General features: G+C 40.7%; 1 protein-coding gene across 1 annotated transcript in view; it reads right to left on the bottom strand.

The window, feature by feature from the left end:
• Positions 1-23,748, bottom strand: part of LOC141012538 (roundabout homolog 2) — an 85,128-nt gene that overhangs the window by 44,397 nt on the left and 16,983 nt on the right. Inside the window, exons 2-3 of the mRNA XM_073486048.1 lie at positions 2,872-2,924; positions 2,372-2,698 (exon numbers count right to left, since the gene is read on the bottom strand). Coding sequence (XP_073342149.1) covers positions 2,372-2,698; positions 2,872-2,924 — 380 coding nt within the window. The remainder of the gene's footprint in view (positions 1-2,371; positions 2,699-2,871; positions 2,925-23,748) is intronic.

The raw sequence follows: 23,748 nt of genomic DNA, 5'->3' as shown, positions 1-23,748 counted from the left end.
CATACTCCCCTGCTGAGCTCTGGAGCTGCAGACAACACGTCTGTGCAAAGAAAACACAGCTATACATGCGAGCTCACACATGGTTTTGCTGGTACAAACAGGGAGGACTCTCAGATGATGTGACGATAATCTGGCTGCCTTTGAGAAGGTCTCCACAGGTCAGCAACACAATATAACTGAGCCGTGATGATTTATTTTTTATAGAACCGATCGAGCAGAAATGCCAAGAATTGTGATTATTTCCTCCACACACGAGTCAGTTGAATATGTTTGTGACATTTGTGACACCACATTGGTCTCTGGGAAGTGATAACAGGAACCTTTCGCTATTTTCTGACAGGTTATCGACAAAACGGTAATCGATAATGAAAATCACAGTAATAGCTGCTCTGATTTTCTGTGCAGAGGCTAAAGAACAAGTGACTGCGATGTGGAAATAAAGGAGAGACAAGTAGAAGCCTTTTAAGTTCCAACATTTATCAACCTGAGTGGTATTCTCACACTTTTGTCCATTAGTCATGATAACACTTTATTTCACCACCTCCATTATAAAGAATCGGGAAATTCAGACTCTGGCAGGAGAGACGCTGATCACAGCAAGAAGCACAAGCCTCCTACAGCTTTCCCAAACTCTTCACTTTAACAGAAAGCATCTCAAACACTTGTGATTGAGTCTGACCGACACGGAAAACAGTCTCCCCGCAGCTGCTAAAGTGAGATGCATAGCATAACTGATTAACTCTGACACAAAGACAAGTGTTTGAGGTAATGTTTTTCTGTTAAACTGAAGAGTTTTGGATGTTGTAGGAGGCTCACACGCCTTTACTGATTGACGCTGATCTTGCCAGACGCCCTAAATCTCTGCAACAGAGGTGGGGAATAAAATTAGACATGCACTGAACCAAATTTTCTCTCCTGATATTTAAAATGATTGAAACTTTAAATTGATCCAATATGAACTAGAATGGCACTCAGTAGAGCGCAAATCTCCGCCAAGGCCCAACAGTCCCCTTTAATTCAATCAAACCTAATCCAACATTGAATTTAACATATTTTAACATATTTTAAATTGACCTAAAAGCACATCTGATGTTTTTCATAAAGGTCCATTAATTATTGAGAATTTACGATCTCACAATGTCAAAGAAGGTGAGGAAAGATTCCTGGATCCGTCTGTTTATTCAGATCCACAGCAACAGTTAATGGGGTCTGATCTGAGCCGTGACCCATCCTCCATCCAAGTTTTCTGGAAATCCGTTCAGCAGTTTTTGCATAATCCTGCTGACAAACCAACCAACAAACAGTCACGGACGAAAACAAAACCTCCTTGTTGGAGGTAACATTTATTTAGATTAGGGCTGGAGTGATATACCTGCATTGATGATAATCAAGATATTCAAAAATGAAATATTGATATTGATATACCTTTAAATGTAGTTACAGTGATACTTCACTGGACAGAAATATGAAAATAGACCCCCACTTTACAGCCTCTAACACCAGAAAAGACAAACTAATTAATTAATATATTGAAATGTTACAACGTTAGCCAATAACTAACCTAAACATCCCATAGTTTTGTTATTATATCCATGTTACCTACAGAAAAATTAACTATAATTGTCAACAAAATGTAGAGAAACAACAGTTCTGACCAGATGACGTCTGTGTATTATGTTGCAGAGACATCTCCAGGGAATATAAGGGCTGACTGGAAACCAGTCAGGCTGGCAGCCTGGCACCATTTCTATCTGCTTTCACATCTCCATTAGAGGCTAAATAAATGAATAAACCTTCACTTTTGTCCTGTGTTGTTGTTAATTGCTGAGGAAAACTGAGAGTTGTCTCTTATTTTCTTGTCCAGTTGTCTTTGTGACAGCAGGGCCAAAATGATACCACTTAGAGTCGCTAAGTCGTCTGTTTCCATTTTCAATTTACGACTGGCTGCTCTAAATTGGTCGGCGAGGTAGTTAACAAGCAAAACTTCCCTGAAAGTGTCTAAATTCACTGGGGTGTCTCTTCTCAAGCTGCAATTAAACACCTCACACACAAAAACACAAAGGACTAAAGATATGAAATATGTTGTCTCGGCAGCCTAAAATTAGCCTCGAATCCACAGGCTATTACTTATTACTGAATTTATGTCCACCATCTATTCAGGGGTTGCTTCCTGCAGTGTGGTTGTTTCATATCATCATTTTTAAGCACAGCCAGTTCTCCAGTGGACCTCCACAAAGCTGCCAGACAGCTGCGAAAAGATCTGGGACACAACTGTGAAGCATCTGCATGCTGCACACACATCAACATATAGATCAAAAAACAACACACACACACACACACACACACACAAACCATGATCAATGAGCCTTACTGGCAACATCAAGTGAAGCATTACGACTAATGGCCTCTCCCAGGTAGTTGCGGGCCACACAGGTGTAGACGCCCTCGTCTGGTTTGCTCCGGCGTCCGTGCACGATGCGGAGGAAGAAGAGGGAGCCGCTGGGCAGGAGCATGCGGTGAGAGCGGGGGTCATCTTTGTCCGTCTCCACGCGCTCACCATCCTTGTACCACTCTATGCCGGGGGTGGGGCGGCCCTCTGCCTTGCAGTTGAGGGTGGCGGGCTCCCCCTTGGAGACGATCAAATCCGAGGGGTCCTCCACAATCCGAGGTGCGCTGTCTTCAAACCGTGCCCGGGACCCTGTGAAGTACAAATACAGACAAAGAAAACATATAATCTCTCAGACAAAACCAAAAGAAAGAGTCTTCTTTTGAAAGTTTTTGTGTGTTTGGATTAATCTGTGTGCAGTGAAGCAACAGATCTTGAGGGTTGACTGCGATTTCAGGGGAAGACATCACAAAAACAACCTGTACCTTTCAGATCACCACGTTTGATAACCGTTTGTTCTTTGCTATATTCTCGTAGCCTGAAGAAAACATATTTATAACAGAGTATTTTCACAGAAAACATCACCTGCACAGAGGAGGAATTCACCCATGTGATATGGTAATGGACAATCTCTGTGTCAATCAGGATTGTTGTCGAGGTGGAGATGAGAGCTGAGGGTAAGACCCCAGTCAGACCCGTCTATTCAAGAGGGGGAGGGCTTGAGAAAGAGCAAGGCAGAGCGATATATCTAACTTCCCATACTGTATCGCTCTCCCTGGGGATCCGTTACAATCTATCTTCCCTTGGCTGTGGGGGAAAGACACACTGCTTCAAGTCATAAGGTAAGCTTTTAGAGCAAGACCAAATGTCTGGAGCAGTGTGTTACAGTTAGAAAAATGAATAATTCAAAACGCCGCTGCTCTTAGTTTGGTTCTGGGGAACAGATGGTCTCTCCCTCACTCAGAAAAAAAGAAAATGAAATGGTCACTGTGCCACTGATTATTGTGCTGCTCTGTCTGGGGCATTATTTTCAGCACATAATCTAGACTGCATGAAAATCCTCCATTATCATGGCAGAGGAGCAGTCAGGAGTAACCTAATGACACACATGTTGTCGCACATGCTTCTGTTACATTATACTTAAATCGGAGGCTTCAGGATAAAGCCGCACTCTCCAGCCGTAAGCAGATTTATGTCTTTTTCATGAACTGATTTGATCCGCGCCGAGGCCAGGAGTCGGCATCATGGCATAAACCTGAAGTAAACATCTAAAGTGCGATCTGAGCGCTCTCAGCTAACACCCCGGGGTCACAAACCAGGACAGCTCAAATCGCTAATGCATCATGTGGATGAATACTAATCGAGGCATTAAAATGTGCCACGGCACCTCCAGTCGGTCTGACAAAAACACACAGTTTGTTTACAACAAGTAAATCATTTTCATAAGAGCAGGCCTTCCAGCTAATCCTCTAAGATATTATAATGGACTTTCCTTTAGATTACATTCCAACACATCTGTACTGTATCTGTATTGACACATCTGCTTGAAATTTTTTGCAGCCCAGTGGCGTCCCGCTGCTGGAGCGTGTTTTTGAGGCACGCAATGATTCACTGTCTCAATCTCCGACTCATGTAATACAGTTACATCACTCTGAACTCTCCCTCTTCTATCCTAACTGGATTTTACCACAAAAACAAACACTGCGAGTCAGCTGACCTCTTCGAAGATTACTCCAGCAGTTTAATGTTAGAGTACCATGAAAATTGTATACTTGAAAAAAAAAAAAAGATGTAATCCATGAAGCAAAGTCCAAAAGGTCTGGTACGAAAACCGAGGAAATGATGTTGAACAACTCTCGACTGTTGCCTGTTAAATTCCCCTGTCTTTCAAACTCCACATCCCCAGTTTGAAAAAGGCTTTCCGTCATAAAATTCAAGGTCTCCAAGCCAAAACTGAGGTGACCATCATGACGTCACAGTGGCATCATCAGGGTTATTTCATCAGACAAACACGATTGCTCTTGTTAAACGCCATTTTTTCTCAGGCAAGGTTAATATAAAACAAATTCTCCTTTTAAAAGCTGTAAAATGTAAATTTTTTTGCTGTTCAGGGGCAGCAAAACAAGCTGCAGAAACAACATTTGATTTGTTTGCATCTGCCAAGAGAATTTGAAGCTTGAAGAACTTTTTAAATGTTTTATAGAAGCAAAAAAACGGAAAAACAAGTCAGGCATGTTTCCATCAACTGGTTTGGAGCGAAGAAACTAGGCCATGCAAAGAATCATAGCCTAGTTTTGAACAAGTAGAGGTCGCAAACCAGAAACAAAACAAGAAAACCAGTCGCCTCAAGGAGGGAATGTAGGAATTAATCTGACAAGACACAACAGCGAAAACAGCTGATCAATCTTGTGAGTGTCGTGCTATAGCCCAAACATGTCCATAACCCTGTTATCGCCTTGAATAGTTGACAGTTTACACATCCATCAGTAATGGAGCAGCATTAACATTTCTTTAGAGTCGTGTTTGTGTCCACCTCAAACATTCACTCCTTTTTTACGCTCTGTTTTTGGTCTCCACCACCTCCCGGGGGAAATATCTTGCTTCCCATGCTCCTCGATGTTCACCAGCTAATGGCTAAATGTGTCTGTCTGTTGTCTGTGCAGTGAGTGTTTCCTTGTTTCTTATGCAGAACACAGCTGCCTTCTGTGGCGGGAAACGAGGCAGAAGAGAGCGGTGAAATAGAGCCAAAACAGTAAAGTTGTGCGCCATAAAAACCAAAACGATGAACAGAAAGGAGCTTCGATGACACATCCATAGTTAACATGAAAAAGTTCAGCTTTAATGTCTGTTTTAATGCAAGCTAAGAGGAACACTCATTCCTCTGAGGGACTTTTATAGCTCATGTTTTTAATAATATATATATGATTGTTTTAATTAGTGCGGCTGTGTGAGTGTACGATATTTGTTTTGTGATATATTATACACAAATATTGTCTTGTTGTGATCTTGTATATGTGTTATTTGTATCTTTAATTCCCTGAATAAACAAGGTTTATCTAAACCAGGAGGTATAAAATCCTTTGTAGATTTGTAGGAGGATGTACTTTCTTGCTAATCGCTGTGTAATCCACTCCACTGGTTTCAACTTCACGTACATTTAATCTCTTAGTTCTTTATCTCTTATAGTCTTTGATTACTCTGATCACTTCCTTTATATGGTGCCCAAACTTTCCAAAGAAAACCGAAAGAGAATTTTATGTTCGGGGCTTTTTTTTGGCTCTGACAGACATTTTGCATTCATACGCACATAAACGCAGGCTAAATGGTTGCCTCATCGTTCAAACCACCCAATAAAACCATCAATCTGCCATTAACAACACCATTAACCATTAAAGACTGGTCTTTTTCATCCTTTAATTATATACATTTAGAGCAGCTGTCTGGCTCTCTGTTTTCATGAGATCCAGCCGTCCTTTTGCTCGGTGTGTCTGTCCTGGCTGCTCTCAGTTGGTTTGAACGTCACCGTGACAAATTCTTCTGTATTAATTTTATTGGAAAATATATAAATGGGGATAATAAATGAGAGTTAATGAGCACTTATACAACTACGACTAACATGCGACAGAATCAATGCAGCGCCGTTCTGATGTATTACAGGAAAAATAGTCCTGTCTGATGAAAAAAAGAACAGCAAACAGCTTCAGGTGGCCAAAGTGACAAGCAACAACCCGCTCCTGAGACAAGTGTGCAATCAGAGAAAAGTCTACGCCACCTTGAGCACGACAGCAACACATTTTCTTTGTGAGAAGGAATATTTTCACAGTAATGTTCGCTCCATGACAGGAAGATTGTAGTGCTGCGGTTGAAAGCACCTTCCAGCCAAAAAGAAAGTCTGTCAGCCCCGCCTGTGACACTGAAAAATAAACGTCACGGGCGATAATGGGGACGCCTGTGAAGGTGCGTTTTTAGTCGGATCATAAACACGGCCCATTAGAGCCCGCAGTGGGTCCTCAGAGATATCCAAGTGACTTGATTTGTGTGAAAAACATTAATCTGAGGCATCCTGGTGTGAAATCACTTTCAGATTTACAAGTAGGAAGGACATCGTCTAGTCGTGTAGTTGAGTTTTAGGACAAATTACACAAACACGGGAAAAGATGTTTCACAAAAAGCTGCTTCAGTTCATTGAAGCTGTTTTTATGATCCACAAAATTCAGAGCTTTGATCGATAGGGTGTATATATTTCAATTTACTATACATTCACCTTTATGAAAGTCTAATTTTTGGATAGATCGGAGTTACGGCTGGCTGCTTTAAGTGGTTTCCCAGCAGCAAGTAAACCACAAAAACAACAGATGAGTTTAAAAGAAAAACAACAGGAGATAACAATTCGACAATCCCATGTTTTTCAGCAAACAGGCGCTAAAATGCACAGCTCCACACGTGTGTTGATCCAAACCGCTTGTATCGAATGTTTATCACAAATACACACATCATCTTTGTGTCACAGCTTCGGCCACGAATCAGTGCAGCCTTTTTAAACACGTCTTAACTACTCCGAACCTCACAGACCTTCAGCGCGAGGGGCAAAGCAGAACTCGATAATCCATAAGAGTGAATGGCAGTCAACCTTGAGCTGTCATCCAATGTGCAGGAGCTTTGTGAATGAGCGCGTGCCGGCCTAATGCAAGGTTGTCGCTCCCTGGTACACTCTCAAGGCTATACTGTGCTCAGATGATTGTGTCAGGAGGAGTGGCAGAGGTGCTTTTCACGGAGAAACAGTAAATTTAGCAGCGCTGCTCATTTGATCCGCGGTGACATTGAAGCTGATATTTTTTTTGCGATACATTCCAATATTTATGGATATTAAATGCAATACAGTACTTGTCGATCTCCTCCTCGACAGCCTGCTCGTGTTAGTCTTCTGAGTAAGGGGTTTTCTGTTCTTACCTGCAATTTCCCTTGTTAAAATGAATGATTTTAAATTGTTGTGATAAGTCTAAAGACTATAAGCTACACTGTGTAATATGGGACTGACCTGTAAAAGTTAGAAGGCATTATTGTGTGATGTGAAAATAATATCGTTAGTTCACAACTGGAAGAGCTCAGCATGCTGTGTGTTACATTAACAGCTAATGAATTTAAATCTACAATAATTGATTTTTTTTTGGCCACTTGGGTGCAGCATACACGCGGTGCGAAAAACAACATTAACATATAATCCATTTTTAAATTGATATGGCACTTGTTAGCAAGCAGTTATTTATAAACAGCCAGGAGCTATGGAGCAACATTATTATGGATTTGGAGTTGTGTTTGTGGTCAAATGATGAATGTAAATCAAGCACGGTCTCCGCTATGTTCACCAGCTACTTAGCAGGTTATGTTCTCACCTGTGTACATTCGTTTTCTGATTGATTACTTTTGGTTCGGATCCAAATAAAGGGACGGATCTGGGAATGTTTCCTCGCTTTCTTTAACATTGACAGATAGGCCGTATTTCCAGCCGTTTTATTGGCGATAAAAGAATCGATTTGTCGGGCTAATTGAAAATGTCGGTAGAGCTTTGTTTTCAAGGAAGCTTCAAGATTGTATGTGGTCAATGTAGTTTAAAAAAGAACGGGTGTTTCTGAAGGAGACCTGTGAACATTTCCAGCTATTTGTCACAGGAAGTCGGACCATCTCTATCCATGAGCACTGGTCAACAGGTATCTTAAGCCGAACCATGATGCTTTTCTGACCCTAACCAAGTGGTTATTGTGCCTAAACATAAGCACAGCGTTGTGACAAGAGAGAAATAGAAAATTCGACGTACTTGGCTAACATTTATTCTGATGATCGGGTTGTTTTTCAGCATTTTAATTAATTTCTACAGGAATAGTGTCTGGATCTCGATGAAAATAATCAAGCGTATTTAGGTGGCTGGTATCTACTGTATGAGTGAGTAAGAAAGGGGACGTGGTGGAGGTATGCGCTCTATTGAGTGCTATTCTAGTTGCTAACTGTGTCTGTTTGCCTGTTGGTGCTGAACAGCCACCTGCTGTGGCCAAAAAACGATGCTGGAAGTAAAGAGTGTGAATCAAAACAGTGAGCAGAAACTGGCTATGACGCTCTATAAAGCCGAGGAGAGCTGCAGACACAGGTGGTAACTCTATGTGGCTTCATTACTACCAGCAACCTCTCTCTTATTACCATTTGATACATCACCTTTAAATAGAGAATATGTAACATTTCCAAATTAAAATGTCTAAAAAGTTGTGTAATCACAGTATCTCAAATGTTTTCAACAATGTTCAAACCCAGAGAAATATGTAATGAAAGTAAACAAATGTGACTTAAAGTAATGTGAATAAAACTTTAAAACATTATCTCCTCTGTGAACTTTTCCATCTGAGTAATATATAGAGATTTTCATTAGCAATGTTGGTTCTTTAACAGTATAGAAAAACAGCTTCTGTGATCCCACGCTACATATAAGAACACACTGTGTGTTTAAAATAATATCAATTATAGCCACTTTAATTGGTACGCTTACCCACTTTCTTTGATTGACAGCCTGTACATTATACTGTATACAGGGGGCCGTTTGTATGAACGTCACCTGAGTACAAATGACAGGCTGCGTGGGTTTTTTTGTTCTCTTGTCAGCTGTATTAATAAAAATTAGAGCTACAAACTCAACTCATTATGATCTCATCATGTGTGTACAGATGAGTGGTTGATTTGTTGATTGTAGTAATTGTCGTGATTGTGTCTTCTTCTGTGAGAATCTTTCCATTTATTCACAGAACAAATGAAAAAAAAAAAGAAATCCAGAGAACGCAAGCAGTCAAACGAAAGTCTATTAGTGCGGCACGCAGCTCTGATAGACAAGCCATCACATTGGCCCTAATTGCAAACTCAGACACGCCCACATGTTTGCTCGTGGCGTCTCCTGCATTTCTGCCTCATCGAACACCCAGAGTTATCGGGGTAAGAGCTGAGGGGGTGATCAAGATCACGTCCCGCAAACCCTGTTGACTCGGGCTATGTTTGACGTTTCTTGGCTCGTAGCTGCGGCGTTGCATAACGGGGGGGGGGCTTTCATTAATTAGTATTTCTAAATAGTAACCTCGCATCCTCCCCAGGGGCACAAGTGTACTGCTGTCACGCTAATGTGTGAAAACAACAAATCCTCAGAGGGGACGTCTCTGTTTTGCTTCAGATCTTGGTGCCCTTTAGCGACAGCTAGGCTCGGAGCGAAAAACACATACAGGAACCTGGACCCGTCTGAGCTCACAGCGTGATATCTGGAGACAAACACGACTATCTACCTGTTTGGCACACTGCTCAGAGACTAACTTTTTCATGTGAGTTGAACTGAGACAGGAGCAGACGGCTGGCAGCTTGTCTGTGGGGCTGGTGGCTGTCTGCTGAGATTTCCTTGTCTTTTTCAATTTCAATTCATTTACATACTTAAAAAGGCCAAAAACATTCAAGGAGTTCTTGTGACTTTGCCAAGTAATCTCTGCGGGAGTGCGATAACGTGCCACGGCAAACTAAATTTCAAAGCAGAGACGTCAGGTTTGAGTTTCTCCTGGCGGCAGTCTGGGCGTTTTTGAGCCCTTTGTTTGGCAACTGTCCTCCTCACCAGAAATCTAATCCCTAAATGATGTCATCGGCGACTGTACCAGAAGTGGGACACCGTCAACATCCGGCAACATGACTCAAGCCTGTGGCACATAGTGGTTTCATCATCCACGGCCACCTCATCAAGAAGGGCTGTGAGAGGCTTTAGTCAGCCTTGAGCCATATTTGTCACCGAGTAATGAGCAGGAGGACAGAGTGGACACAAATCACCAGCTAAGGGTTGTTTAGCATCAATTAGTTCCACAGCCAGCACGCAAACAGCTGAGTGTGAATGCAGCTCAAGATAACTGAGATTTCAATGAGAGGTATTAGGGTCTACACTGACGGTGTCTTAATTGAGATTTGGTTTGTGTGTGTGTGTGTGTGTGTGTGAGGAGGGGCTGCTGTGTGAAATCGAATGCAATTTGTGAAGGACGCTGTTGTTGTATTTGTTTTCAATCACACACGAGGAGAAACACAAAACCCCCAGCACGCATCCTAAGATCAACACCGAAGACGTTATTGGCCGGACACACCAACACAGACAGAACATATCTCGCTACAGCCGACACATTTCTACACAAAAACAACAGAATGAATTCTTCCAGTGTGGCATTTGTCTCAACACAGCTCCCGCAGAGCTTATTAGATCTGTTTGAATCCTCTTCTCTCGAGTATTTTTATGAAAATACACACCGCCCCTGCGGGAACGTGCAGTTTGATAGAGGTGGGAATGAGAGGAAATACCCACTCAAGATTAATGGATGAAAGCAGATGGTGTGGGTGTTGAAAAGTGCCTTTAATGTTGAGAGGTGGCACCAGTTTATAACGATGAAGCAGAGCCAGCTGAGAGAGGCGTTGCAGGGGCCACAGAGCTCAGGGTTTACAGTATAATTATAATATTGAGGAAGGTGTGAATTAGAGTGACTAGACTAATAAATTGACCAGTTTCAGACTCACTGGTAGTGTATATTTTAGCCAATCAAGACAATTACAGTCCTGGGATTTAAAAGACATGCTTATGGTTGTTAAGAAACAGTAGAAACAAGAGACTGTCACCACTCGCTTCAATCAGTAAATGTATATTAACATTTAAAAGGTATCAGTCTGCAGTTCCCTTTCGCTCTACAAAGCATTTTAGCATCTTTCAGCTCATTGTTTTGGTTTTAGGGACTGCAACTACTGCTTTGGTTCACGTGCTCGTATCCGTGACGCTTTCAGCAGCAGGACAGACCAAAGTTTTCATTAACAAGAAATCTCTGAAAACTAACTGTACACTTCCTGTTCTGCACCAGACAGCAGACAAACAAAGTTAGCAACTATCTAGCAAACATAGCTAAAAGGAGACGGATGCAGTGGTGCATCTCGTAGTGGCCAAACCGTGGAATTACATCGTTACATGATGAACTGGGGCCCAAAAATACTTTTTCACCCATAAGCTAACGTTGTGAAAGAAGGGTCTGTAAAACGGTGGATAAATGTTTTGAGCATCACAACCCTTGCAAAATGCTTCGTTTCACTGTCAGAAGAGTCATTTGGTCCAATAAAATTTAGAAAGTCTAGAAGAGCCGCACAATTAAATTATTTTTTCCTCATTCAAGTTAGCCGGGTGGTGAACCAGAGGTTAGCTCCATGGGCCCCACAATGTGGAATCTTTGCAGAAGACAGTCGAGTCATTTTTGCTTCATGCGCCACTGAGCAGCTTTCATAGAAATGAATGGGACTTCGTCTCCAGTGGCTCATGTCGGAGGCGGTGAGGGACAAGAGCGAGACCTGTACCTCTACCTGTAGTGCGGATAGATAACACAATTTCCTGTCTTGTAAAACATTTGAAAAGCCGCCGTCATTGTGTTTACTTGCAATAAGTCTTCCTCTGGTGCGGTAATGCTAGCAGCTCTCAATTAGCAGTAAAGCATGAATTAATCCACCAGCAGGACGAGACTTGCGCCCTGACAGCCCGTACTTCACTGATTGAATTACTCACAATTTAGTGCAATAAGGACGTGACGTTTTAGAAATGATTACAGATGTGTAAAACAGTTGTTTCACCAAAAAATAACTTGTAACATGTAGGCCAGAAATACATTTTAACCACCTGCTGTAGAAATATGCAGAAATAAAGGCTGGGGAGTTAATCAAAATGCGGTTTATTATTGCAGTCCTGTCTATCAGCAGCTTATATTAGCATTGTAGTTTCACACCATTGCAGAATTGACTTGATGACAGCGAATGAGATCTGCGAGGTCCTCACATAACACCACTTGTTAAAACATTGCTCCACAGCGCCACTAGTGGTCGAAAACTCAACAGGGCACCTTTAAGGGATAATAATGCTCTGTATGTATATTTATTAATGCAAGCAAATATATCGTTTTCAGATTTCTGAATTATCAGCCAGGCTCTGATTTAAAATATGACTGTAGTTTGAAGCATCAGTGAAGATTTCCTCTGATTCATTTTCATTTTGCAAGAAGATTAAAACCGAAACACACAAATCAGGCATTTATGATCAAATGCAATACATTGTAAAAAGATAAAACATCTGCACTCTCATGAATTGTTTTCTGAGCCCTGCTTTTATTTAGGGTTTGGATTAAGGCTCATGAATATAAGCTGTTATAAGAGCAATGGTTAAAAAAAAAATTAATCTCTATCTCTAAAGGTAATCAAAATGAGCTTTTAAAAGCATTTTTTAATCATATATGTGTGTGTGTCATCAGAAGCAGTTATTTCGGGGTGGAGTGGAGGCTCAGACTCAGACTCTGACACTGTCACTGAGAGTTTTTGTGCCCACAGCTGCACTAAAAGTGAGAGTTAAATGGTTTCACTTTGGAGCTCCTCTCGACCTCCCCTGCTGCCTAATGGCCTCCCTCGGTGCTCAGGAGGGTGGAGGGAGGGGTGGGGACACTTTGAGAAACCGTGCATCTTCTTGGCATTCACCCCTGGTATTTAAATATTGCAAATGAATGCGTGTGTGACATTTGCTTTCATAATTCATTTTATGTTGAGGAGGATGCGCTCGGTTCCCACAGCTGTCTTGGAAACGTGTTTGAAATGCAGCTAAACACAACATTTACATCCATCTGGAGGGACAGAAAACACGATAAGACGAGGCGAGGCAGTCGCACCATATGGGCTCTGATTGTGTTAGAGTGTGTGTGTGTGTGTGTGTGTGTGTGTGTGTGTGTGTGTGTGTGTGTGTGTGTGTGTGTGTGTGTGTGTGTGTGTGTGTGTGTGCAAGCAGAGAAACAGGAAACACACATCTGCGTGATGATATAAATATTGTTTTTTTTTTCTTACCTGATGCGATGGTGATGTATGAGACAGCCACAAGAAGTAAATGTCCAAAGTTCATCTCCACTCTCTCCAGGTGTCAAATCCTCTGCAGCTTCTTGACACTCAGTCAAATTAAAGCCTCCACTCCTTTAAATTAGTCCAGATTTGACTGAAGCTGCGCCTCTTCGGAGCTTGAGCCTCAGCTGGAATATTTCAAGCGAGTAAAATCATCCCAGAGAAACTTTGATATCACTCCCAGAAAGCCATGCCAGCAGCAGGGTGATGATCAGCAGCAGCAGCAGCAGCGGCAGCACCGCCCCGGAGAAACCTAATAACAAAACTCAGCAGCAGCACTTCTTCATCCCCGCATGGTCACACACACTTCTTTCTTTCTAAGGTAACCCCTTCAGCTGCTAAAATTATATGTAAACAATTAGGTTTAACTATATTTATCTCTGTCATGAATAAAATAATTCCCCTCTCTCTGCTGAGGTCCGGACAGCGGCGGGTTGCGGCCGCAGTTGGAGCGAGACTGACGCGCTGCACATGCCGAGCGGAGCTGCGCTGCGCACTCCCTGCTACCCGCACCAAATCCTCAGCAAGCTCCAGGAGTCAGTGTTTTAAAGGGACAGGCACGACTTCTGCCTCCTGCATGTGCGTAATCTCCAGCTATACAAGTGCTCACAATACCGTGAGAGGTATGGAAGTCCATTTCCGCCAGATAAAGAAAAGAAAGACAGAAACTAAGTAGATATTAAATACTACATTAGATATAGTATTCTATACTATACTAAATTTACCATGGAAAGTCACGATATATGATATGATTAAAAAAAATTGAGAGATAAAACGCCATAATTATGAGATAAAAAGTCACAGTTATGAGATAGAAAGTAAAATCTTTTGATAAAAAGTCAAAATTATGTGATAAAAAGTTGCTTTTTTCCTTATAATTTCGAGTTTTTTAATGAAGGCTCAGTTTTTCATTTGTTTTTGGTCATTAACTGGTGAAAATGAGCTTCCATAGATTAGCTTGCAATATTCTGTGTTAGCACATTTATTGAAGTCACGGGCATTAAACGAGGGCTAAGGTTTAAGTTTCAGGTCATGAATAGTGATTTTAGGTTTAAGGTTGGGGAATTGAATCTTGAGTGTGAGTTAAACTAAATAAGAATAACCCCGACAAAGGTAAAACGATTCCTTAACAATAAGGTCGGCTCTTTAATTGAATTTGATGCAGATGTTTTAATGAGCCTTGGGTCTGGGGTGTTTGTTTCCAACATCTGAGCTATCAAAACAAACAAATGTTATACAAAACTATTTTAATAGTTTTTTCACGTCACGTTTCAATCTTCTCACATACAAAATAGCATCATGATGTAAAACAATTATGTAATTATAAAATCCAAGGCAAAAAGGGAACAAAAGAGCAAACAAAAAAGCAAGCTGCAAAAAAACAAAAATCAATGAATAAACAACAATAAATCGACTAGCGACGATGACAACAATCTAAAAAGTTCACATTGTTAGGGTTGTTTTGTTTTAGCAATAGCGACGCTACTTCTTAAAAATACTGGAAATTATTGAGTCTGAATGTACAGTAAGTTGGATCATGGTAAATGGACTGCACTTATAGGCCTATAGGGCTTTTCTTTTATCTGAAGCACTTACACTAATGGCAGCTAGCTTCCATACAAAGTGCAGGAGGAACTTGTTATCGTGTGAAGCTACTTTTTTTTTTGCTTTTCCATATTCAAAATATAGACCAGGAATAGTTTCACTGAGGACACCAGTATAATCTTTATGCGTAAATACAGCAATACAACAGGTCTTGTGTATTTAAAACCTTGTAACACTTGTAACACTGCTCATGCATCACTCCTAAATGGTCTCTTCTCCTAACCGCATGCTGTCGGACATCAATAGTACAAAATATGCAACAAATTACAGGACAGAAGTGGTGATTATTCCACATGCTCGCCTGTAAAATGAGTATTGTTCTTCCTAATGAAAGATGTCCGTCTGTACAAGAGGCACATCTGTCATTTTTCGTGCCGCATAAATAAACCTGAGAGAGCTCTAAAATGCTGACGACTGCTGATTGTTTATCAATAATCAACAACCTCAGCAGCTCAGTGTTGTCACCGGTGTCACTATCGTCACTGCTGCTGATGATGATGATGATGGAGAGTGTTGACTGTGGTCGTCCTCGGCGCTCCACGTCTTTGCAGTCCTGCTCTTTTAGCCTCCACCCTCTGATTTATTAAGCAGCTGTTGTTTCACCCACTCCTCCGCAATCTGGCCCCGCTGGAGCCTCTGGTGCCCGGCTGGGAGTTGTGGAGACGCACAGCTCTCCTGGGGGTGATGAGCTCTGTTTCACTCACTGCCCCTCCTCCAGCTCAGACCAGACCGGTTCCTCGGTGCCGTACCTCCAGCTCATTGTCTCCACGTCAGGCCGCGAGAGCACAACATGATGGAGAGTGACTTTTGGACGGTCAGATGCCTGCTCCCCTTTGTCCCTGTTGAATGGGACTGGAAATTGGGCAACAGAAGAGGAGTCCAGATGTCTGTCGTAAGGCGTGACACAAAGAGGGGCCCACAATGGCTTCAGCCTCAGCCTCAGTGGAAGTGTGTAGCTTATTTAGGGCCACAAAGGCTAAACGGGCATTAAATGGAGGCATCTCAATGGGAGAGTCTTGGAGGTGTCAGATGGGAAGAGTGTTCTCACTTTAAACTAAAAGATAGAAGTCATAAGATACTCTGATTTCACTTTATGTGGCTCTGCTCGTCTGCTTTGATGTAGGAATCCTTCATTCGATGTTTTTTTATGCTTTTTAATGATCTGATTTTAACACAATTGCTTTTTTTCCCCAGTTCTCTTTAACCCAGTTCTCTATTTCTTCATATGTTTCAAAAAGGAACCGTAACTTTCTTCTTTGAACTCTTTTAAAATTAGATTTTGAGTGTGAGTTATCTCAACTCTAACCGATGCTGGTCTTAAATAATCAATAAAATCTCCACACAGTTTGAGGACAGGAAACTCAGCATGTTTGAGATTAAATTAAAGGAGCAGTCGATCCGAGTCTAGTTTTGTATAGCGTCATGCAAAGAAGAGCCCAGTCTTTATATTCATCTAGAAAACACAATTTTAAAGGAGTAGTTTGACTTTTTGGGGGATGTATGGCAACAAGTGCTCCAAATTAAACGACGAAATAGGTGAGTTTTTTCATGCCCTTTATGGCAGGACATGTACAGGCGTTGACCTCAGAGATTAAATCATTTGTGTCTAACCTTTATTATATACTTAATATATATTATATGTTTTTCTGTGTTGTTTTCTCACATTATCCCAAATGTTTCCAACAGTGCTCAAACCAGACAAACCTGTAATTTATGTTCAAGGTTAGTTTCAATTGGACGAGAAGATTGATTATCGCTCCATTAGATACACAATTTTCACCAGGGGACAGTTAGCTTAGCTTAGCATAAAGACTGGAAACAGAGGGAAACAGCCAAAACATAACAAAATCCACCACGTAAGCTCAACAAATTAACAAATATATGTCTTATATGTTTAATTTCATACAAAAACCGAAGACTGACACCACATTTTGGTTATAGAAGGGTTTATGTGCTGGACTATTTCTTGTCTGGGAGCAGGTTTTTTTTCTCTCTAGTCTGACAGAGATATCGATCTTCTCATCCCACTCTCGGCAAGAAGCAAATAAGCGCATCCCTCCAAATGTCAGAGTATTCCTGAAAGGATATGTGTTTGTAAAACACGTGAACACCAGAGCTCTTTCACAAACAATCCAAACAGATTAGACATTTGTTCTTCTCTTTGTATTTTCCCTGTGAGTTTTAGCTCAACAGGATTTAAGGTGACACCTTTTCCCCGCTTGCTGTAGGTAGCTGTGTGTGAGTGTGTGTTTGTTTCTGTGTGTTGACAGTACTGGGAGGTACAGATGGTGGGATGTGGCAGTCTGTCTGTCTGCAGTGAAGAATGTGAGATTCAGCTGTCGGCCTCTGGCCCCTCGGCTCTGACCTTATGTGTCTCTGATCGCCGTCTGGCTCCATCTCATTATGTCAAACTCCATATTGCTTCACTCTCGCAGGGCAGCAGCAACAATAACAAGACAAAAAAAACCTCCCAAATATCTCAAAAAAAGGCAGTGATATAAGCTGACATGCCCTAATTGAGCTCCTGTTAGCTCTTTACATGGCAGAGGATCTCGGCTGTTGACCTGCGAAGATACCTCATCAGCAGATTTCGGGGCTTTTGTTTCCCTGTGGTGTTTGTGTGTGAGCATGTGTGTGTGAGCGAGAGCAAAAGACCTTCAGCTAGCCAGGAGGGCTCGAGAGTTTATTTATAGGCTGTGTGTCACAGCAGCGCAGGGCCAACAGCAGCAAGTCATTTACATCCAATGCACCAGAATGCGAAGGTAAGCAGCTCCTATCGCTGCAACATTTGGCTTAAAGGCTCAGCTTTTTTTTTTTTTCTTCATGTTTCAGGAGCCGTGCCAGCAGAGGGAGCAATACATGGCAACACTTTGTGATGCTCTTAAATGGCAGTGTCACATTGTCTAAGAGTTCATTGTAGTGAGCTGTGCATGGAGCTGGAAGAGCCCTGGAGGAGCCCTGACTCCTGCTGCATCTGATAAGCCGTTATAATGAGCCTGTAAAAAGGCTGCTAACAGTACAGTACACTGTGTGATAAATGTTACTGCTCCTCTCAACTCGGCCAAAGTGTAGGTTTGAGCTGGTAAAGTAGTCCAAGAAGTGCTGCTTTCGATTTTAAAATGTTTTCCTTTGGGACATTCAGAGCTGCTTTCTCACAACTCTGGAAATGTCCAAACATAACATTTTGTAGTTTGTTGTGCTCTACCTTTAGTTAGGTATGGAAGTCGATTTCTGCCAGAAAAATAAATTAAATTAGTGGTGAGTAAAGTTTATGAATTAGAAGTTAGTCAGTCTCATTTAGACTCATAATCTCATAATTTATTTGTCACATTTTAGCCTATAATGTTGACTTGGTATGACAACATTTTGGACTTTTAACTCTTTTAACTAATTATGACAGAGTATCTCGTAATTTTGAAATTTTATCTTTGAACTAGTGAATCATTTTCCGACTATTTATCCTTAAATTATGACTTTGTATCGTATAATTTTGACTTTCTGTCTCATAATCCTCTCATTTCAGCTCTTTATTTTGAGTTAGTATGCCATTTTCTAACTATTTACCTCTAAAGTGTGACTTAGTGTCTCATAATTTTGACTTTTTATCTCATAATGTTGAGAAAGTAATTTTTGACTCTATCTTTTTTAGATTTTGACTTCTTGTCTCATAATCTCTACACTTTATCTCATAATTTTGGGTTAGTATGTCAACATTTTTAACTTTTTTATCTCTTAATTATGACTTTGTGTCCCACAACTTTAACTTTTAATCTCATTTCAAGTTAAAAGAAATGTTTAATATACGTCAATATGATGAGATTATTATTATTTCATTCATAACTGTGATTTACTTTGAGCATTTTTTTCTTGTCCTGGCAGAAATGGGCTTCTATACTTATATTTTGTGATGTTAAATTTCTTTGAAATGCCTCCTATGGTTCAGTTGCAGAAGCAGTGACATGGCCAAAATGTAAAATGTTGTGTTTTACATTTGTTAAATATGGAAGCCTGAAAAACAAAATACATTAGTGATAATTTAAGTTATGAAGCAATAAGTTTGTCGTGATCAAAGAAACTCACGTTAAGTCAAAATTATGAAATAAAAAATAAATTACCATTCAGTATCTCATGTTTTTCACATTGTATCTCATAATTGTGAGTTAGTATGTTCACTTTTTTGACTTCTTATCTCATTATTTAGCTTTAGTTTTCAAAATGTACCGCTTGATTTTGAATCAGCATATGATAAGTCAATATTATGAAATAGTTATTTGTCTCATAATTTTAATTCATCTTGACCATTTTTTGCCCTTTTCCTGGCAGAAGTGAGCTTCCATATGTTTAGATAAATGGCCTCCTGCCTTATGATTCAGTCAGCAGAGGCAGTGATATAAAACACAATGAATCCTAATTTACTCATGCATGCATATTCACAACTGTAAATGACTTAATTCATCATCAACCTTTCGTTTCAATCAAATGAGGCTCATCTTTCAACTTCCCACAATGATACGTAGCTTTATAATCTATATAATGATAATGTCTCAGGCAGCTGTTGATAGTGTCGAGTTCAGTGTGTTGATCTGGGGATAAAACGCATCTTATGATGGGGAAATAATTAAAATGTAACTTGTTTCGTTGGATCGTGAAACACTGAGACTGGATGAGATGAGCTCCACTTAACAACGTCGTCTAATGATTCCGATATTTGCAGAAATGAAGGGAGAAAAATGACTTCTCAGTTTCCACTTCTTCAGCCACTGATTGCTTGGTACAAATAGATCTCTCATGTAATTGCCACTTACGCTTGAGAGCCCATTTATCTATTCTGCTGCATTACGTCACAGGCCTCAAGAGTTGCCTCCCCTCCATGTTTCTGTAATGAAAATATCAGACATGTTTTGCATCTGCTACAGTTGAAACAGAGTTCATCTGCTGCAGTCGTGTAAAGAGACGTTCTGTCCTCTTGATTTGTACTTTTATTATGTATTATGTTGTTTTCAGGCGTGCAGCACGTATTGTGCTGAACACAACAGCACATCAACAGTTGCAATAACCTTATCCGACAATGGAAATAAAAGAGTATTGAAAGGAATGAAAGACAGAGGTAACACAATGATCATTTGTCACTGAGCACAGTGTTCAGAGTGACTCCAGTCGAGGCTCATGGGAGTCCTCTACTGGTGTGACGTCAGAACTGCACGTCTTTCCTGGGAGATATCAAGTCAGCACTGAGCCAGCACTGAAACAGATATTAAACTGAGTTGTAGCTCACACCAGATGTCAAATGTCTACTCCTTCAAAAAAAAAATGTATATCCAACAGTATCTAACAGTAGGAGTCTCTTTGAAACAGAAGTTCATGTACCACCATGACTAAACAGACTCAAAGAAGTGCATCGATACATGTCAGCATGAAACCAGTGTACAAACAAACCTCTCTGACCTGCCACTGGCTCGGTCAGTATACACTCATGCTGTGCAGCCAGACTTTGCTCAAACCCACTGAAAATGTTCCCAAATTTTCCAAAGATGTACCGAATCAGTCAGACTTAATTTGAGGAAACAAAACATCTAGAATATTTCCATTAATTTGAAATGTGCAGCCATAAAAACCATGAAGGTTAAGATCTGAATATTTCACCCACTGCAGTCATCTGCATCTGCAAAAACTGTAAGAAGCTATAAATCAGGAATATACAGTAAACTGTCAGGCAGTGCGGAAGAGAGAATTTTTCCAACCTTCAAAGCTTCTTAACCTCTTTAGACCCACCTACTATTTTCAGCTTTTTGGCATGCCACATGGAAAATCTTATAATAATTGCGTGTATGAGGCTTCACTTGAAAGGTAATATCTTCTAGTTTTTGAAAATGGGCTTTTCTGGCATGTGGCTGAAACAAAACTTATATTGCATCAGTTCTAATACGGCTCAAAAACATTTGTTTTTGTCCTTGTCTGAAATAAGTAAGACTTGAAAAGCAAGAAACAGATGATGACATGATTTATGTAAGAGCTGTGCAATTCACCACGTATACCTCCTTCTTGTCAGCTGCACCAGTATAACATTTCAGATCTCTAGGCTGAAGGAGAAACAAAAGGTGCTCATACTGTATCTTAGAAACAGGAAACAGGCAAATGTTCACATATGTGAAGCTGGAGGCAGTGAATGTTTGGTCCTTAATGACTCACTACAAAGCTTTCTGTCACTATTTGGATTATGGATATTGTTTAAAACATTAACTGTCTGTGCCAAAGTGACTCCTGAATATAAAACAGTAGAGCTGCAGTGGTGATCAATGGATTAGTCTTTTAGAGACAATTATTCAGCAGCAATATAGGTAATTATATTAACAGTTTTGAGTCATTTTTTAGATAAGAGAGCTGAAATTCTCTGCTTTGAGCTTCTTAGTTGTGATTTTATTTTGTTTGTCAGATCAGCAGAGGAGTCACTGTAACAACGTTGTAATAAATTACACCAAAACGTTAAAAAGTACTGATAAAAGAACTGTAAACATCAGAGCTTATCAATACTACGGTATGTAATAGTTTAGCCCCGGGGCCCGTTTAAAAGTGGGTTTTGACACCCATCCCCAGTCACACAAAATGAGACGGTGAATGACAACATATTGGTCTCTAAGAAACTAGGATCACCATTTTTTTCTGACATTTTATTGATCAAACGTAAATCGCCTCATTGTTGACGGAGAAATTAATTGACAATGAAATGAATCGATAAAATCATTAGTGTTCCCTACATCCACAGATGACGGATCTTTCATGTATCTCTCTGCTTCCTCTATTCAATCATCGATCTCAAGATGAAGAAACATCTCTGCTCTTCTTTTTTGGGTCTGCTGTCGTGTTGCTGGAGCAACATCTGTGTTCATCATTTTATCATATCATCCAGGATCATATCAACATAAACAGCCGGCATCTTTTTGTACATATGCATCAGATTTTCTTTCATTATCTCTCTCAGCTTGTTGTCACCTTCTTCTGAATGAAATCCATCTTGAGAGGGTGAATCAGAGCACCCTCTGTTATTATCCTGCGAGGCTCAGCTGTGATTTCTCATGTTTTGAAGAACCTTTCAAGGTCGTTTTGTTGTCTGTGAAGCTTCTTCCAAGAAAACAGCTTGTTCTTACAGGGACCTGGGTTCAGATGTATGAGGGTATAAAAATCCCTCAGAAAACTGCTGTTTTGTCACAGGCTCTCTGTTTTGTCATGTATGGAGAACGCATAAAACAGATGCAGTGCTAGCGTGAGGCAAATTGGCAATTAAGATTAAATCAGCATCACTACAGTTTCCAGCCTTTGGAGGGAAGCAGAACAAGGATGGTGCAGATTTACAGCTGATGATCTCGCACATTACAGGAGCCTGCACGGATTGATGTTTACGTCTGATGACAAATAATGTAAAAAAAAAAAATGCAGACTCAAACTCACAGAGAGGAGTACAGGATGTGCTATTGCATTATCTCTCCCTGAAGAGGAAAAAAACTCAGACAAGGTCATCTTCATATTCCTTATGCTCATCCAAATCTAATCTCCTCTTTAATGACGATAAAGAGTGATAAATGGAAGCGGGCCCATTACACAGAGGGCTCATATCACCAAACATGTGGCAGGCATCCAGCCTCACACACAAACTGCCTCTGAGATTATTCACCGGCCCGACTGTCACTGCTGCTGCTGCTGCGTGTCCCCGCTGCACAATATGAGACTGTCAGCGTGACTCCTACATTTTTAATGGAAATGTAGGAAGGGAGCAGTCAATGTCCACGGTAAACTAATAGCTCCGATTTCACAGAGAGGATTCTTCAAACTCTTGACAGCGATAGACATCAATCTTTCCAGAGAAAAGGGACTTAATTTGAAAAAAATTCAATAACATTTACTTCACAGGGGAGGGGAATTATTCATGCTTTTATTTGCTTTGCATCCTAAAAAAATGCAGACATCTCATATTTAAATGTCCTGATGGCTCATAACTTGGCCAATAGTCGTGTTACTTTCATGCCCTCAGATGTTTCCATGTGTGTAGGTGTCAGAGTTTTCACACGCAGAATAAATTCAAAGTGTCAGATTCACCGCAGGACATCCTTTGGTTGAAGAGGTCACTGAAGTGGTCCACGATTGCTGAGATTTAGTGTAGGTGGGATTCTGAAATGTCAACTTTCCCGGTCTTTCACAACCTTAAAAAACAGTTATTGTTACCTGAAATGTCAGTGTGGCGGTGAGAGAAGAGCACATATCGATGAAAACCAGCCTCTCTTTCAGCAGGTTTAAACTAGGACAAGGCTGCACAGAGATGTACAAAAAAAAAACAAGATGTGATGCCAAAATCTGATGTGATGAGGGAAGATCCAAATTAAGAGATGATGTGCGAAGAGCATAATAGATAAGTCAAACAACATTGAGTGTAAATTTGATTTGCATGGGTTCAGAGAGCACTTACCGCTGGGTTTTAAGGTCTTTGTGTTAATGTGGAGCATGAAATGTTCCAAGAAACATTAATTACACTCTTGAACTCCTACTTTTACCCGTCAATATCACAATAAATATCTCAAAAAGACACATTTCCTGCTCTGTAGGCATGTCAGTGTTGCAGGGGTCCCGCCCCCGCCCAAAATGGCCCGAAGGGCGAAGGAAGCGCGCGTTCACAAAAAGCTCGCCCCCAAGCTGTTATGCTCGTACCACAGAGGCACTGTGGAGAGAGCTGAGGTTCAAAACTGACTTTTTAAAGCAAGTTTTATCTGAAGATGTTGTATTGTAGAAGTGAAATCCAAATTTCTTGA

The sequence above is a fragment of the Pagrus major genome, chromosome 2 (genome assembly GCF_040436345.1).
Source record: "Pagrus major chromosome 2, Pma_NU_1.0".
NCBI classification, from domain to species: domain Eukaryota; kingdom Metazoa; phylum Chordata; class Actinopteri; order Spariformes; family Sparidae; genus Pagrus; species Pagrus major.
Note: the sequence above shows the minus strand (reverse complement) of the source record. Positions and strands in the feature narration are given on the sequence as shown.